We start from the raw sequence: 17,736 nt of genomic DNA on the forward strand, positions 1-17,736 counted from the left end.
GATAATTTATAAAAGGTAATGCCTTCTATAATTTTGTACCAGATGAGCTTCAACATTTTGCAAGGGTATCAGATGACACCTTGGATAATTCAGAGGATGCTTCTCATTTTCAAAATAGCTATGTAAGACTCCTGGAATAAAGCAGGTAGGATCCATTTAGGAATGAAATCTGGAATAATACTTCCATGATTTCGGGGAATGCTCAGTCAAATTAATCAACCCCATAATTAATAGTTGGTCAGTTAAGATCTCATTCAGCCCATATTATGAGGGAGGTTGAAAGCCAGACCCATATATCTGTTCTCCATCTTGCCTCAATCTTTGACTCTGATGGTTCCATCAAAGCAGCTTCTAGTCTGTCAGCATAATAGTCTACAACAGGGTTGTCTATTTCCCAGGCAAGGGGTTGCCCATTTATGATAAATTGTTCCATTCACATTGAGTAGTAGAAATCTTTAAGCATCTGAAATTCTGTCACACTTACTCAGCAAGGGAGGTGCGGCCTGAAACAACAACGTGTGGGAAGCTATGCTGCCTGTGGCAGAAGCTGGATCTGCTCCATCGGTTGTGCCAGGAGATGGGCCAGCTTAACTGATTCATCTCAGCAACTTCCAGGCTCTAAAACTGGTCGGCTTGGACTGGAGCAAGGCTGTACTGTCACCTCAGCAAATGTGGTTGGCTATCATCCACGAGCCGCCAAGATTCCCCTCCCCCCGGCACGAGGCTAGGCGGCTATCGGCCCCTGAGGGTTGAGTAACTCCTCCGAGGGGGCTTTGGAAGCAGACCTTCAACTTTGGAGATGCCTCCCCCCCCCCCCGAAGCCCTCTCCAGCCTGTCGGCTGCTCTGCCTGGGTCCCCACCTTCCGCTCCTCCCCTTCCCCAACAGCCCGCGGGAAGAGAGCGGAGTGCCCTTCGCCAGCCCGCGCTGGGCGGGCCAGAGAGGCTTCTCGACAGCGCAGGATGCGGAGCCTGGCCGGATGGAGCGCTGCCCTGGTCCTGGCGCTCCTTCAGCCTGGCCGGGCCTTCTGGATCCTCAACGTGCTCTTCCCGCCCAGCACCACCCCAGAAGCCGACGCCTCCAACAGGACGCCCCCCGTGGTGCTGGGTGAGCTGGCCGAGGACGGGGCGGCGGAAGGAAGGAAGGAAGGGAGGAAGGAAGGAGGGGAGGAAGGAAGGAAGGAAGGAGGGAGGAAGGAAGGAGGGGAGGAAGGAAGGAAGGAAAGGAAGGAAGGAGGGCCACCACTTTGGTGTGGTTCTCTTTTGCTCTGCTGCTGCTGCTGCAACAGAAAGGGGAAAGCCCCCCACCCCACAACATCCTCCTTTCTGTGGCAGTGAAAGGGAGCAATCACACTGCCCCACAGTGACCCTGCAGCCAGCCTGCCTCCCTTTGATCTCTGAGATTATCTTCTTGCACAGAGTAGTGACTCCTGAATGGGGCTTGCTGGACTTTGCCTTGTTTGCATGGCACTGTTTGTCTGGAGGGAACAGCTAGGATAGTTCCCATCAGGATTGCGGGGACAGCAGGGTCATGGAAAAAAACAGGAGGGCTGGGGGGTGGGCTCCCAAAGATCCCCAGAGGGAGGGCCACTTCCCGAGGCCCAAGGTTGACAGGGAAGGCAGACATTCCAGCACGCAGAATGCCTCCTGGCCCCCGCAGAGGCATTCCTGCAGTAAATGGCTGTGATGGGAAGGCTCATCCTGTTCATTAAACAGATGTACCTCTCAAACTGTACAATCCTGAAATGTGTAATTATCAATGTTTAATTGCAAGTCTGTAACAGGTGAATACAATGCAGTCAAATGAAGTAACATAGATGTCTGCAGGGTATGGCCAAAAAAGTCAAGATGACAACCACAATGGTGCTGTCAAAACTTTGTTCACCTTTTTTGTGATGGCCATCATGGCCCACACCCCACAGACCACACCTGGTGGATGCCTTGAGAAGATGTAACAAATGAGGAGGAGGAGGAAGAAAACCCCCAAAGGGCAGATGGACTCTCAAATCTCTGCAGCTATTTTGACATGGGAAATGGCACAGAAACAGACAATGACTCCCACAGCTGTGAGGCCCCACACATAGGCTGGTATCCTGTGTTCCCATGCCTGATTTTAAATAGGGCGGCTCCTGACCCCCAAGGCCACTTGCTACTTTGGGACATGTCCAGAGGGTGTTTCCTCCTGCTCCTGGCAAATCAGGGCTATCTGGGCTCTAAGGGATCTGCCTCAGCCAGCCTCCCTCTTTAGCACTAACAGACACCCTCTTTCCCTTAACCTTTTGCCTGCAGTGCCTGGGTACCTCGGGAATCAGCTGGAGGCGAAGTTGGACAAGCCAGATGTGGTGAACTGGATGTGTTATCGCAAGACTGATGATTACTTTACCCTCTGGCTGAACCTCAACATGTTCCTGCCTTTTGGAGGTGACTGTTGGATCGACAACACAAGGTATGTCTGTGGGGGAGCCCCCCTCTCTTCCCAGACAGAAGCACACCATCTCTACTCTTGGCCTCTCCTCTGCCTGTTGGGATGGGGTCCTGGCGGCCCTGGCCTACCCCCCCATCGGGATTCCCATAGTTGCCCCTGGCTCCCAGACCAAGGAGAAAAGGGGGTGATGCCGAGGGAGAGGAGACCCCAAAGACACCCCACAAGCAGCAAATTGAGGAGCATCTCCCAAACACACAAGATATTGTGCTAAGCCATTATTTGCTTTATACAACATCATGGGTGACTCGCACAAGCTCTGCTAAACCATAAACCACGATTTATAAACAGTGGCCGATTCAAGAGCATGCTAAGCCAAAAGTAAGCAAGGCATTTTGGGACTTATTGTAGTCACTGAGTGCGCCTCTCATTCACTTCGCCTCAGGCCAGAATGCAAATATGATCCCATAACTTTCCAATAGAACCTCTCGGTATTAACTTTTTCTGGGAACGTCTCTTCCCCCCAGGGAACCTCAGAAAATTGCTGATTTTGCAATTATAGACTGTCTGGCCTCTACCATGGTCACTGATCCTGATGGACTCTCATTGCTTTCACCTGGGACACCCAGGCTGGACTGGGGGCTCCCATTTCCTCCCCCCCCACCTCATCAACTGTTAGGCAGAGTGAGTTCAGGGCTGCCTTAGATTAGAAGACCAGTCCCCCTAAACAGCTGGCATCAAGAAGGCATCAAGAAGGGCTTCATGATGCAAGCCCATGTTGCTGTTTCAGCAGTTAGTTTTAATCATGGCTTTAGCATCCCTGAAAAGGTGGGCAACTCCTGTTTTAAAATAGCTAGGCAAACATGGCATGGATTGCCCAGTGCAGCAGGCGTCTCCCTCCCCTGGCAGCCCCCAATCTCCCCCATGCCCTCTCAGCTGATACTTACTGGTAGGGAGCAGATTCTGACAGGAGGGAGACTCCGTTTGCCCCACGGTGCCATTTGGTGGTTCAGTGGGAGCCTTCTTTTTCAGGACCTGTTGGCAGAGACCACAAACACAGGAGGCAACCAGGAGGCCTCCAGTCCACACGATTTGAGGCATCAACCTGGACAGTAGATCTAGTGTGATATCTAGCCCCTGGTATAGGTGATCTTTATTGGAAGTGGACAGCCTAAAATAATGATTGTGTTTTCTCTTGACCCGCCCTTGGGGGACACAGAGTGATTTACAATAAAACCACCGGGAGGATAACCAACTCCCCTGGGGTCCACATCAGAGTTCCTGGGTTTGGCCAGACCTTTTCCGTGGAATACCTGGACGGTGGCAAATTGGCCGGTAAGAATGAGGGAGGGAGGGAGGGAGGAGGCCCCATCCCAAACAGCTCTTCCCTCTTGATCTGGATGGGGGGGGGGTGCTTCTAGCCCTGGGCCTCTTCATGTGTTCTCTGCCAGCGCTTCTAAGTAGCATTTCTCCAACAACAGCTTGGTCTAAGTGAAGGGACCTGTATTTAGCATCGTTTCTCTAAAGCAGTGGTTGGAAACCTCGTTCTCAAGGTGGCAATCCAGAATGGGTCAGGATAAGCCAACACTCAGCCCTTGGGTCAAAGCCAGCCCCAAATACTGGAGAAAAGCAGCTTAGGAAAGCTAGATCAGCTTTTCCTGAGCTGGAGAGAAATCCAACAGGGTGAAATGCATCCTCAAATGACTTCTTCTTCTGAGTTTTTGGTGTCACCCCCACTGTCCCGGGTTTTCCTGCATGAAATAATGGCAGAGAGTTTGGGCCATAGGCTGCCTATCACTGGTCTTCGTTGGCTGCCTGCACAAGGGCCCTCCCTCCATGGGCGTCCAATATACAGTTATGATGACTGGAGGGGGGGGGTGTAGCTCCTGGCCAGACAGCTCCACAGGCAGCTTTCTTGCCAGTGTGGCAGAGCAACCACAGCCCTTCTTGGGTCAGTCGGTGGCCAGTCTCCCTTCAAGTAGAGATAGGTTTAGGGAGGTCAATAATGCAGTGGAATTACGATTTTCCTGTTTTCTTGAGGGCATTGGAAAGATGGGGCATCTTTGAGAGGTGCTCAGCGGAGGGCAACCCTTTGGATCTCAAAGGTTGCTACTAGGCAGTGCAGGATCTGCGTGAATCTCTTTGGAATCACTTTGCTCTTGGCGCCTTTTCTAAAAACCACTTGGCTTCTTCTGAGGGGGATCAAGAATGGTTTGGGAAGGAGTTGGAGAGGAGATGAGCAGACGCCTGGACCATGACACTCCTGGGAGCCCTCCAAGCCCCTTGCCAGAGGAGAGCCATACCTGTAGCGTAGATGGTTCCGTGGAGGTAGCCCTGCCCTCTGCCACCCACTAACCTCCCTTCTCTTCCTTGCTCCAGGCTACATGCACACCCTGGTGCAGCACCTGGTCAACAATGGCTATGTGCGCGATCAGACCGTGAGAGCTGCTCCCTATGATTGGAGGCTCAACCCCAGTGAGTACGCAGGGGCAGAGGCAGGGGGCCTTGTCCCCTTGCTCTCCGAGGGGCATCAACAGGGAGAGAGGGCCGAGGAGGGCCGTCAGAACCCACCCTGAAGTTCATTCCATATCAGCCATCTCCAATTCAGATCCTGCAGCAGGGGAATCCATTCTGCCAAAGGTTGTTGTTACAAGCAGCTATGTAAGTTTGAATATTAATCAATCAATCACTAAAGCCTGATCATTAGTTTCAGGCCTTCCATTGGTCATTCTTTTTTTTTTTAACTGCCCCCTGCAAAGCAACCATAGGATCAAGGCAGGGGGCAAAGGAAACCATTTCCTGCTCTCCACTGAAAAAAACTGGTATTAACCTTTTTCCCAGTTAAGGATTTTTTCCCCACAAATCCGGGTTAAGAAGAATGAAGAACATGGTCCAGATCTGCCTGATAATATAACAGGTCATCAGAGGGATTTAATATTTCCCACCAATCCCTGGCTTCTCTGTATTTGAAACCCTGACATGACAAATACATGAATAAGATGCAACATGAAATGGAGAGATCGGGGGGGGGGAGGGGTATGAAGTTCCGCAGTGTAGCTTTGGGCATCCTTCCTTACAGCCCAACCCGGCGCTTGGGGGGCAGCTGGAAGCCACCAAGGACCCAGGGTCTCAGCATCAGAGCTGAGCCATCAGGGTGAGAAGGGGGTCAAGGGTCAGCTGTCTTCTCCAAGAGTATCCCATCCCAATTCCCCTCACCTGCCCTTCCCACAGCGTTTACCACAAGACTCGAAGGAACAGAGATGGTTTGCCTGCAGCCTGGGGGGGGGGGGAACGGGTGGAAGGAGCCCTCTGGCACTGTTCCTCCCAAGCTCCTCTTTCCACAGTCGAGCAAGAGGACTACTATTCCAAGCTGCGGGGCCTCATCGAAGAGATGTTTGAAGCCTATCAGAAGCCGGTTTTCCTGATTGGCCACAGCCTGGGCAGCCTCCACCTCCTCTACTTCCTGGTCCAGCAGCCGCAGGCCTGGAAGGACCGTTTTGTTCAGGGCTTCATTTCCCTCGGAGCCCCTTGGGGGGGAACAGTGAAACCCATGCGGATCATGGCTTCCGGTGAGTAGCTGCCCAGGTGCTGCAGCTGTGTCTCCCTGGGGCCTGCACAGAGCTTCACTGCGCCAGCTGTTCTTCCTGGTTTCCAGCTTTCCCTGTCCTGCCCACTAAAGATCCTGGGTGTATCTTGCCCTCCCCCCACCTTCTGTGGAAAAAAAGGCATCGGTCTATTTCTGTCTTTTCACCTTGTTTATCTTTAAGAAGAGGGAAGAATCCCTAGAAATTTGATCTTGTTAAGTTTTTTCGCCAGCTGTTCTCTGTGGCTGAATAACATTGTAATGCAATTTTTTATTACAAATTAGCAAACCCGAAAGTGATAATAGAATAATGCAGTTCCACTGGTGCTGTTTGCAGGTGATCATCAGGGCATTCCTGTTATGTCTAACATTAAATTGCGTGAGGAAAAGCGAATGTCCACAAACACTCCCTGGCTGTTCCCCTCCCAAAAAGCCTGGCCTGAGACACACGTCTTCATCTCTACCCCCTTCTACAACTACACCTACCGGGACTACCAGCAGTTCTTCCACGATATCAACTTTGAAGACGGCTGGTTCATGTGGAATGACAGCAAGGAGCTGCTGGAAGGGCTGCCAGCCCCGGGCGTGGAGATCTATTGCCTCTTTGGCACAGGATACCCCACTCCAGAGACTTACATTTATGACGACCGCTTTCCCTACGAGGACCCAGTGGATATTATTTATGGGGACGGGGATGAGATGGTTAGCTGGCGCAACATAGAGCTGTGCAAGGAGTTTCGCAACCAGCAGAATGAGAAAGTCCATGTCCTGGAACTGCCTGGAGCGGAGCACCTCAACATGATCTTTGACAACCGTACCCTACAATATATCAGTGAAATCCTGTCTGGGAACCTAGAGAATGTGACTGCTGCACAAGACCTGGGGGGAAGAGCCCTCTGAATCTCCATGGAAAGGGAAGCCCTCCCCACTGAGAAACTGGCTACTGTTTCTTCTGCTAGTTTGGGGAGGGAACACGAATGTTCACATGGCCACAGCACTGAAGCTGGAGATGCTCAAGGGAGCTGTCCCCATTAATGCTGGCTGGCACCCCAGGGTTTGTTTGTTAATAGTTCCCATTTCTCCACCACATTTTCAGGAGACCATTCAACAAGCTCAGAGCACCCGTACTGCTTATGGGCTTCTGTGGAGCAGCAGCCACTTTCCAGAAGTCTTAATGGTACATGGCCAAGATCTTGGAAGCCTGGGCCTGGAGACACTGCCAGAGGGGTGGTCAGATAAGAGATGGCATAGCCTGCAGCTGTAGGGCGGGTGGAGCAAGAGACTCGGAAGTGGCCCTTCCTAGTTTCTCAGGCTGTAAAGGAGACAGTGGGAGATTTGTACCTGCAGACTTGCACGTTTCTGTTAATATAGTTTTACAATAAAGTACAATTAGTAGATCTGGCCTTGTTTCTTGTCTGGTCTACCTTATAAGGCTGACATCAATCCTGCAAGTCTCTGATTCTGTTCTGTCCCAGCCTATGTGAGTCCTCGTTAACTCACAAGGACAAACCCCTCCTTCAACAAGTAGGCTGGAACACCCCCTTTTATTATTATTTACAGACCTGCAAAATGTCCCAAGACCAAAGGCAAACAAAACACGATGCAAACGGAGAATCGTTCAAAGGCAGTTATGTCCTGGGCCTATCCTGTCAGGGACACGATGCAGCCGGCTAGGCGTGCGAGGAGGGAGGGAAGGAGGCGCAGGCAGACCAAAGGGAAGGGGGACTTGAGGCGGCAGCCTCGCATGCAGAAGAGCTCCCTTGCTGGGAAACCGAACAGCCTCCAATCACCCCAGTATTTCAGGTCCGTGTTTAGCAGGGGCACCTTGGGCGCTTAGCAATCCAGGCTCCTCCCACAAGGCACCACCTGCAGGTACACCACCAAAAGCCAATTTAGTGTCCGGCAACTCCGAGGCGGCAACTTTCGATCGGCCGTTCCCATACTTGAGGGTCCACAGCGATCACACCATATCCCGCGAGCCTTCCTCCCCGGCACGGGAAGCTGCTGCCATCGACACACAGCCCTCCGGCTGCACCCTCAAGCCGCCGGCCACCCGGATTCGGACAGCGAGAAAACAGGCGGGCCTCCGCTTCTCCCGGCCGGCCAGCCGACCCGCAGCGCCCCACCCGGATTCGGCGCCGGGGCTGCCGGACGGGCGAGGAGCGGCGGCGCGACTGAGCATGCTCCGGGGGCGGGGGACGCGGCGCAAGGGCGGCCGGCCCGGCGCTGGCCAGGCGGGCGAGACCCTCTGCGGAGCGCGGGCGTGGCCGGCAGGAGCCCCCGCGCAGCCCGCAGCTCCGAGACCCTCTCCGCGCCGGGGCCGCCGGGCGGGCTTGAAGCGACGCGGTGCGGGGCAGGTGGGTCGGGCGAGGCTGGCGCTCAGCCCTGCGCGGCTTCCAGGCGGCTCCGGGCCACCCCGGCCGCGATCGGCGCGCTTTCGGCGTGTGGTAGAGCGAGGGCGGGGTGGGGCCCGGAGGTGGGAGCGGGCATAGTCCCCCGCCCCGGCCTCCGCAGCCGCGAGCGACGCTGCAGCCGGGCCGCCTGGTCCCGCTCCTGGGGGTCGGGGGGGGGGTTTCGGGGAAAGGAGGGTGGGAAACGGCGGGGGGGGGGCGGAGAGGCAGCATCTCCTTCAGCATCGCCCTCCTCCAATGTCCCACCAACAATCCCTTAAGGGAGGCCAAAAGGGTGCCTGGTTCCAGTTCCCGCTGAGCTTCCCTGGCAGATAATGGGGAACCTGAACCTGGGACTCCCGGTACTAAGCGCAACCCTCAACGGCTCCCCGCCCTCCGATTTCCATCGTCGGGGCATCCCGGAGGGCCTGGGGGCTGCATACGTGGATCGCCTCAGCCTCCAAGAAGCAGCGACTCGGGCCAGGCCAGCCTTGGCGTGGATGGCGTCGGAGGGCAAGGGCCTCTGTTGGGCAACGGGGTGGTGCAGCAGGGGCTTTGGGGGCTGCAGAGCTGCTGCAGTCCTGGTGCTGTGTCCCCCCCCCTCGGCCATTATGATGGCATAAGCACCGCCTTCCTGAGCAGCCCCAAAGCTCCCAAGGCTGGCATTCTGGTTCCAAGGCCAGCCCAGCTGGGGCCAAGCGCAGCACCGAGCAGGTGGGCAGCCAAGCCTAGCCAGGAGTCACCTGCTCCTCCGCCCCATGGAGAGGGCGGAGAGGTTGACCCTGGGCGACTGTCCAAGCCCCTGCCATCTGAGGCCTCGTTTCCCCCATTTTTCTTGGGGAGGGGTGAGAGGGGCTGGAAAAGTTGTGTTTTAAAAGGCAGGATAGATCAGCTTAAATTAAGCAGGAACAAGCCTTTAAGTTTCTTCTAGCTGTTACAGCAAGTATTTGTGCCCTATCAACTGGCACTCTTGGGCCGGGCCATCTTATAAGCTTGACACACTGCTAAAATAGATAAGGATATTCTGGCACAATCCATGCTGGCCCCTATCGGTTCTAACATGCTTATCCGAGTGCTCACAAACATGATGTCAATGGATTGTTTGAAGACCTTGCGGAGTACAAAAATCAAGTTGGGGGGGGGTCTCCCAGGTCCTCCTTTGTCTTCTTTTTGAGGACGGGGATGAGCTGTTCTCCAGTCTTCCGGGCCCTTCTCCATATTTATCTACTACATATACCAATATATACCGTGCTATATGTACGTATGTATGTACGTATGTATTAAAATGACCTTCAGTATGTTAGAAAGTCAAAGACAGTGCAGGTCTGCTGGAAGTGGTGAGGTGATGTTGAGAAGGCAGAACTCAGAGATTCTGCATCTGTTTTTTTTTCCAATGAGGCAAATGAAACTGTGGTTAATTGTTCTCACTGTTGGGAAATTTCTCCTGAGTTCTCTCCTTGATTATGCAATGATTCCATCCATTGCCTCTTGTCCTGCCTTCTGGTGCTTTGGAGAATAGGTTGAACCCCTCTTCTTTGTGGTATCCTTCTTTGTGTATCCTTCTTAGCTGGCCTTCTTCACAGGAGTGTTGTTGAGAAAATGGGAGGAAGGCATCTAATGAAGCTTGAGTTTCTGGTGAGATGTGAATGTAGCCAGAGTAAACAATCTGCCTGAGAACGGTCCTTTTCCCTCTGTTCACAGCACCTTCCCAATCCCAGGTCTGGCTTCATGAGGCCTCCCACGGCTACACAAGCACAAGATGGTGCTTGACTCTCCGGCCTATCATCCACCGTTGCATCCTGAAGTTTTCCATGCAGACCCACAAGCCAGGAGAGGTGGGAGGAAGGAAGCGAGTCCTCCATGTGTTGGGGGGAAGCTGGGCCCCTTCCTGTCCTCTCCTCTGTCTCCGGAGTCGGATTCTTCTGGGCCCAGAAGGAGGACCAAGCTGCCGAAACTCCTCCGGGGCCCCTGCAGCTGGATGCACCGGAGTGAGAGCAGCTGCCTGGTGAACCAAAAGGATTGTGCGCGGGGCCAGATCCGCAGTGCTGCCTCCCTCCCTCATCTGCCCAGGGCCAGAGCTCAGGAAGGGGCATGCCGGGCCGGGAAGAGAAGCCCCTGCTTACTGGTGGCCCTGCGGCCAGCCAACCTGGAGGCAGAGCGAGAGCAATTCTTCCGATCTTCGTTCACCTACAACCCTCAGTTTGAATATGGGGAATCTGTCCCTGAAGTCGTGCTGGATAAATACCGAGAAGCCTCTGGGCAGTTTCTTTTGCAGGTAGCCTTCCCGCTGGCTGGCTCGTGTGGCTCTTGCCCAAAGGAGCCCTCCCCGGGTTTCTGGCCTTCAAAGGGAAGCTGCCTTGGCTGGATGAGGCCCTTTGGAGGGGACCAAAAAGGTTCTCAAGTCCATCTGCCGCACGCAGCAGGATTCCCTGTGCCATCCTTGCTGAGAGGATGCCCCGGGGAAGAGCCCGATTTAGTATTTGCAGCTGTGCCACAGGCCTTTCCCGAAGCCTTGGAAGGGAGCCCAGATAAGCAGTGGGAGTCCCTCCTAGCCAGGCTCCTTCCCTCCAGCTGCTGGGAGCGGAGCAGGAGTGGCAAGCCTAGCCTCCCTCCTGGGGCCGCTCCAGGGCGCCTGCAGGCCTGCCAGGGTGGTCAGCACAGAAGGACCTGCCACTGGACGGAGGGGGGAGGGTTTGCTCATAGCTGGACCTTGTTTTGCAGCTCACGCCAAGAATTTGAGTGGTTTCCAAAATTCTCAAACCTTCTGTTCTGGCCGCATGCCATCTGTTGCTTTAATACTTGAAATAAGGCAGAGGCTTGGCTGTTTGACCCCATTGCCCCTTTTCCTGGTCATGATACGTACAACAACCCAGATGGTTATTTTACACAAGCATCTTGGCAGCAGCAGCCCTCTCCAAATTGGATTCAAGGGCAATTGCAACCTGCACCATTAGCCCTAGGATATCTCCAAATTACCCTCAGTTTAGGAACCCTGCTTTGAGTCATCCTTGGAGTAAATCGGTTTCCTACCTTACAAAAGAGGAATTTTAAAAAATGGCAGGCTAAAAGAATGTGATAAATGGGAGGATCTTGTGCCACAATACCAGCATGGCTGTGTGCTGTATTTCATGCTGCAGTGAGCCTAAGCACGTGCAAACCAAATTGCTTCCAAGGAGGTTTTGGTGTGGGGTGTGGTGTGCTGATAACCCCTCGGGACTACCGGGGCTGGCATTTGCCATACTCTTCCATCTTGACTGTCAGATGTTGATAACTTTCTGAGCTTCTCCAGTTCTATCCCCTGGTGGTATTAATTATGTTGCAAAATGGTGATTAGTTTCATATAATGCCCCAAACCCTAAACTTGGACTAGCGAAACATTTCTGTGTTCATAGAACATGAGAGGCCCCCATAATCAACTACAGTTACTTAAAGTGATGACTTAATTCAAATAACATGATAATATAAGGAATGATTCCATAACCCCCTGAATCATCCCAGTATTTATTTAGTCTAGTGAGATTTGTGAATCCAGACTTCAGGTCAGCTACCTGGATGTTCAGGGCAGCCTTAACTGATCCCACCCCAGACCAGAGCAAAGCCTGGAGTTTGTGATAACTACTTCGTGTATCTGTTGCAGGCTACTGGAATAATCAATGCTGTCCTTAAAAAATACGGTACTTATGAGAGCTTTGAGGCCTCCAATGGTGGAAAGCTGCTTACCAAATGCCAAATCTGGTCCATCACCAGGAAGTACATGCAGAAGGAAGGCTGCTCTGGGGAGGTGAGTGCTGGGCTTCTGCCCCGTAGGGAACCCTCCTGAGGTGTCCTGGTTGCCATTATCTTCTTTCTGCTCCTTTTCTCCAGGTGGTGGTTCAGCTCACAGAAGACCTCCTTTCCCAAGCAGTCATGATGGTGGAAAACAGCCGCCCAACTTTAGCAATCAACCTCTCTGGCGCTCGTCAGAACTGGCTGGAAGGCATGCTGCGCCATGAGATAGGTCAGCTCTGAAATCTCTCTCCCACTTTTGCCAGGGGCCTTAAAAGTGAACGTAGATCCTTGGGAAAGTCATAAAACACATTGGCCTTTGCGAGTTGAGAAGCGACATAGAGGTTTTTCTTTTTCTGAATTAGTTGAAGCTTCAGATTTAAAGAAACTCCAAGGAAAGCAAAACCACAACTCTAGGTTTGATCCAACCTGGAACTGGTTTATCCAGCTCCCATGTAAAAACTCCAAGTGTGGCTTATATTTTATAGGGAAGTTTTGGCAATACAGCTTAAGTCTTCAACCTGTGGCCACAATTAAACCCCAAATTTCAATTACTGAGTAACAATTGTTAAGTGAATTTTGTCCATTTTGCCCACGTTCTTGCCACAGTTGTTAACTGGATCAGTTGTTAACAACTGAATCACTGCAGTTGTCAAGTTAGCCACACAATTGTTAAGTGAATCTGGCTTCCCGATCAACTTTGCTTGTCAGAAGGTCGCAAAAGTTGATCACATGATCCTGGGATGCTGCAACTGTCATAAATATGAGTCAGTTGCCAAGCATACGAATTTTGATTGTGGAGAAGCTGCAACGGTCATGTCAGAAGCAGTTGCAAGTCACTTTTTTCAGTGCCATTGTAACTTTGAACAGTCACTGAATGGTTGTAAGTTGAGGACCATCATCCTAGCCGCTGTCTGTCCACTGCAGGATGAATGCCTCTTCCACAAGTTTCCAACCAATACAGTCCTGGGCTTTCTTTTGCCAACTGGGCCCGTCATAGTGGCTGATGTCGTCTCTCCATCTTGTTTTAGGTCTTTTTTGTAGACGCCTTTTATCAAGTGGGATCCTTTCTAGGACTGCTTCTTGCTATGTGACCAACCCATTTCTATTTCAATTCTTTTGCTCTCTTGATGCTATCATATATTAGAGAACAAATGAAAATATATGGGGAAAAAAACAGTTGAGGTCTACCTGTATGAAAATCTGGGTCGAGTTGTTCAGATGAATCCACAAAACACAACCCTCAGATACCACTTTCTCACTCACTACCAGTGGCGGCTTTCTCCTCTTTCTCTCCCTTTCCTTCCTCTGGGGGGATGCTCATCCACCCTCTAAGGTCCAGATAAAATTGGAATATTTTAAACTTTTATAATAGGATTTTGGAATTAATTATATAGAACAGACAGCTTCTTGTGGGATTCAAGACGAAAGATAAGCAATTTTATAATTTCAAAAACGACACTAGATGGGAGTAAAGATTTGAGGCAGAGGAAGCTGGACGGGACAGTCATGTTTCAGACCACAATGAAGTCCTGAGACAGCCTTGGTGTAGTCTGTGGCTGACCTTTGGTGCATCTATCCGTGTTCTCTTTGATCTCTTGGTGGCTTTCAATACCTTCTGAGCCGGCTATCTGGGCTGGTGGGGGAGAGGACCCTGTTTCATGGGAGTTCTGTTTCTTCCTCCAGGACCAGTTTAAGTTGTTGGGGCACAGAGGTGGCTCCCTCAGCCTTTCCATTGTAGGGTGCTGCAGCTTCTATTCTCTTTTCCCTCATGTTCCACAATGACATGAAACGATATGCCGATGACACCTCATTGTATCTTTCAATCCTGGGTTGGCCAATCAAGGCTGTCCAGGTTCCATCCCGGTATCTGGAGGCTGTGCAGGTATGGATGGGAACAACTGTCTCTAACTCAATCCTGGGTGTTTCCAGGATTGGGGATGTTCCACATTTCCCATTCAAGAGTGCTGTGCAGTCCGGGGGTCTCTGAATTCGTAGCTCTTGCTAGGAATGCATAAATGGTAGCTCTTAAGCTAAGCCCAAAGTGTCCGCGGAGTGTCTAGGCTCACTAACAGAACCACATCTTCAGGGCCTTCCATAAAAATATCGAGCCAATCTTATCTCATTCCAGGAAGAGGGAGCCTCCACATAAAAGGCCCTTCTGGGTCCTACTAGATGTACTTCCCTGATGGCTCCCATAACATGCCACGCCTTCCCGTTTTAATCGGTAGGGGAGAAGTGGTCCTTCAAATAACCTGATCCCAAGCCATGTAGGACTTTGAAGGTAATAACCAGCATCTTGAATTGCACCAGAACCAAATCAGTAACCAATGCAGGTCTAGCAAAAAAGGTGACCAACAAACAAATTGAAATTTCAAAATGTGTGGGCCTTTTCAACCAGCTGAAGCTTCCGTGTGCTTCCTGGAACCCCATGCTTGAGATAGGATTGGCTCCTACTTGATAATTTTATGGAAGGCCCTGAAGATGTGGTTCGTTCAGTGAGCCTGGAGATTGTGCTTGCTGCTTGCTGCCGGGGTGGGTGTGGAGGAAGGTTTTTTAATATTAAAATGAGATTATTGCTGGAATAAGCCACATCCTCTTTCTTAGGCACTCACTATATCCGCGGAGTCAACAATGCCTCCCAGCCATGGCACAGCTCAGAAGGCCGCAAGCAATACTGTCTGAAGCCCGCCAACCCCACAGAGGAAGGGCTGGCCAGCCTGCACAGTGTCCTCTTCCGCAAGCAGCCTTTCCTCTGGAGGGCCGCCCTCCTCTACTACACCGTCTGCCAGGCCGGGCGCATGTCCTTCTGCGAACTCTTCCAGGACTTGGGGCGCTTCGTGCAGGATGCTGGGGTGCGGTGGGAATACTGCGTGCGAGCCAAGCGAGGCCAGGCCGACACCTCATTGCCAGGTGGGGTTGCAGTGGGGCCACCCTTGAGCCTTTCTGGCCCTCCTGACCGCCAAGTGCCGGCTGGCCTCTCTGCCTTCTCTTCGGACTTCCTAGCTAGCTGGTCCCTGGGAGCGCCTGCCTACCCGCCCTCCATTCTGTCACCCCCACGCCCCAGCCCTCCCAACTTCAGACCCTCCTTGGCACAGTCCCTGGAGCCGTTTCCCTCTTGAAGGATTTGTCCCTGTGGAGGCTTTTTAGAAATCTACCTGACAGCCAGCAGCCCCCCCCCCTCCCCCAAGGCCACCCCTTTCTCTCCTCACAAATTTTCAAAAGTGTGTGTGTAGGGGGGAGAAAGAAGCAGAGCAAGCAAAAGGTTCGCTATAGAAACCTCTTCCCTCCCAGTTTCCGAGATTCTCTTTCCTTCCAAGTCCAAAAGGATTCCTGGATAATCTTTTCCAGAGGCAACAAGCACGTAGCCCGTTACAAAAGGCTCCCCTGGCACCTTGGCGGGATGTCTGTGGTGCCAGGCTCTGAAATGAAAGCAGGAGTTTCGATCATGCTCACAGTCTCGGCTGCTTCTTCTTCGTTTGCAGGCTGCTTCAGCAAAGATCAGGTGTACCTGGAAGGAATCCTCCAGATCCTCCGGCATCGACAAACCATTGATTTCCAGTTGCTGGCTGCGCTGGGGAAGGTACGCAGAGCCCACGTGTTTTTCTCTGGCACAGCCCTCCTAGTGCAGACAGTTGGGCGGCGGGAGAGCAAGGAGGAAGAGCTGGCTGGGGGACATCTCGTATCTCCCATTTCACAACTGCTAGACCTTTGTTCTTGAGAGGAAGGGAGCCACTTTCCCCCCTAAAAACTCCATTGCCTAGTGCAAGCTTGGACTTAATGATGTTCATGCCAAGTGAGCAAGGATCAACATTCTCTGAGAAATATTTCTCTAAACACCCAGGATCTATTTTGTCATTCGTTCACATCTTGGAAAACAATATTTGCAGCGGACGTAATTTTAACAGACTGCCGTAAAGTCCCCCTAACCTTAGCAGCCACATTTCTTCTAAAAACTGGCCCAAAGGATCACACTAGTTGCCGGGTTTGAAGCAAAACTCAAGGGGAATGGAAGACATCACACTTAAAATCCAGGATGACTCATACATAGGTTTATGTTTATGCATTTTCCCCCAGTCAATGGCTTTGGGGGACCCCAAAATAAATAAGAACCCCATGGCTCTGTTGGGTGGCAACCAGTGCCTGGCCCTACCCTTTCCACTGGTCTAGGTGGTGAGCTTCGAAACGCTGCGTGGGCTGATCATGCATAACAAAGAGATTGAAATCCAGTCAGTGAGCTAACATGAAAATGTCCTTCGTTCAGGTCTCTTATGAAGATGTAGACCATCTGAAGAAATACGGGGTGCTGGAGAAGGCCCGAATCCCCCACTTCATGCAAGACCTTGAACGGTACATGCAGCAGCTCAACCACATTGTTGCCACCAATTGTCTGAGTGATGAAGAGCTGGAACAATTGATGCCGGAGTGAGCTTGCTGCCTGGCCCTCAGCAGTGTTGCTGGACAGCCTCTGCTCTCATTAAGATGCCTGAAGTCCCAAAGGAGAATTTTGTTGGACTTTGGCCTGCTGAAAACAAATCAATGGCTCGTGTGTTCTATTTATTCTTTCTTTATTGGGGGTTTCTACTTTTGACTGTTAAATGAAGCGATCAGAGCAAGGCCACATCTTTTGAATGCCCTAAGAGAGAATTCAGCTACCTCTCATGGAACTTTGCTCTCAGCCAGGGATGTTTTAAGCAGATTGACAAAGATCAATGTCTGGACCATGCCTTTCTTCTGTAGACAGGTTAGTATAGATGGTTTGGAACTTGCTAAAATATCCCTAGGCAATATTTTTGGGTTCTCCAGTTGAGCCAACTGAGAGTGATCTCCAAATGGTCAGAAAGAGAAAAGATTTTTTAAATAACGCTGCTTAATGGCAGGTGCAGAAGATTTTCAGTATGACTTTGGTATTCCTTACTCTCCAATAGTGTTTGAAATTATATCTGTAATTGAGTGAACTTTCAGTCTGGCCTAGTTGTTCTTGACAAAGGCCACAGGTGGCTAAAGAGAGCCTGGAAAGATGCTGGTTAATTTCTGAGTCAATCATAGCAGATCCCAAGAATTTCAGACTCCAAATGATTTTACAAGGGCAACAAAAAGCCTTCCTTCCCTCACCCCCATTCAGTTCCACACCGAGCATGAGCCAAGAAGCGCTCTTGCACCTTAACCCTCAGCTTACCTGTCCTACAACTGCCAGATAGCATCTGTTTGCCCTTGGTGGACTTCTGGACTCAAGAAAATGCGTAGAAGAACATGCAGAACTGAAGTCTGCCCAGGGCTGGTTTCCAGCCAGGTACTTGGGCTAAATGCCTGGGCGTCTGGGCCTGGACCCTATCTCAGTAGCAAAAACAGTCTTGCCTTCCAAACCACAACTAACCAATCCTCCCTGGCCTTTTGCCCCAATGTAAGATAGCTTTCCTTATTCTGCTAATTTAAGCTAAATCTAAGAAGAGCCAAACATATTTGGATCCAAGAATAGAGAAGGAGATCAGAATGCAGAGTCAGACTGATAAGACACTTGGCAAGTGGTCACTCGTGGTGGGGAGATGGCAAGGATTTTGCCTAGAAATGGGCCATCA

At 51.6% G+C, this 17,736-nt stretch overlaps 2 protein-coding genes across 3 annotated transcripts; both read left to right on the forward strand.

The window, feature by feature from the left end:
* Window positions 1-881: 881 nt before the first annotated feature.
* Window positions 882-7,399, forward strand: LCAT (lecithin-cholesterol acyltransferase). Its single transcript, XM_039353613.1, has 6 exons — window positions 882-1,105; window positions 2,287-2,443; window positions 3,639-3,754; window positions 4,799-4,894; window positions 5,764-5,988; window positions 6,340-7,399. The coding sequence occupies exons 1-6, from the start codon at window positions 961-963 to the stop codon at window positions 6,900-6,902; spliced, it is 1,302 nt and encodes a 433-aa protein (XP_039209547.1). The 5' UTR covers window positions 882-960; the 3' UTR covers window positions 6,903-7,399.
* A 149-nt stretch (window positions 7,400-7,548) lies between these two features.
* KIAA0895L (KIAA0895 like) lies at window positions 7,549-17,116 on the forward strand. Of its 2 annotated transcripts, none has more exons than XM_039353610.1 (7): window positions 7,549-8,359; window positions 10,094-10,667; window positions 12,030-12,173; window positions 12,257-12,389; window positions 14,765-15,070; window positions 15,643-15,740; window positions 16,422-17,116. In XM_039353610.1, exons 2-7 carry the CDS (start codon window positions 10,152-10,154, stop codon window positions 16,584-16,586), a joined length of 1,362 nt encoding a protein of 453 aa, XP_039209544.1. In that variant the 5' UTR covers window positions 7,549-8,359; window positions 10,094-10,151; the 3' UTR covers window positions 16,587-17,116. The 2 variants fall into 2 exon arrangements, with proteins under 2 accessions (XP_039209544.1, XP_039209546.1); XM_039353612.1 differs by lacking the exon at window positions 7,549-8,359 and adding an exon at window positions 9,087-9,106.
* Window positions 17,117-17,736: the final 620 nt, after the last annotated feature.

The sequence above is a fragment of the Crotalus tigris genome, unplaced genomic scaffold, assembly GCF_016545835.1.
Source record: "Crotalus tigris isolate CLP2741 ecotype Arizona unplaced genomic scaffold, ASM1654583v1 scf7180000018525.42219311030:4301911, whole genome shotgun sequence".
NCBI classification, from domain to species: domain Eukaryota; kingdom Metazoa; phylum Chordata; class Lepidosauria; order Squamata; family Viperidae; genus Crotalus; species Crotalus tigris.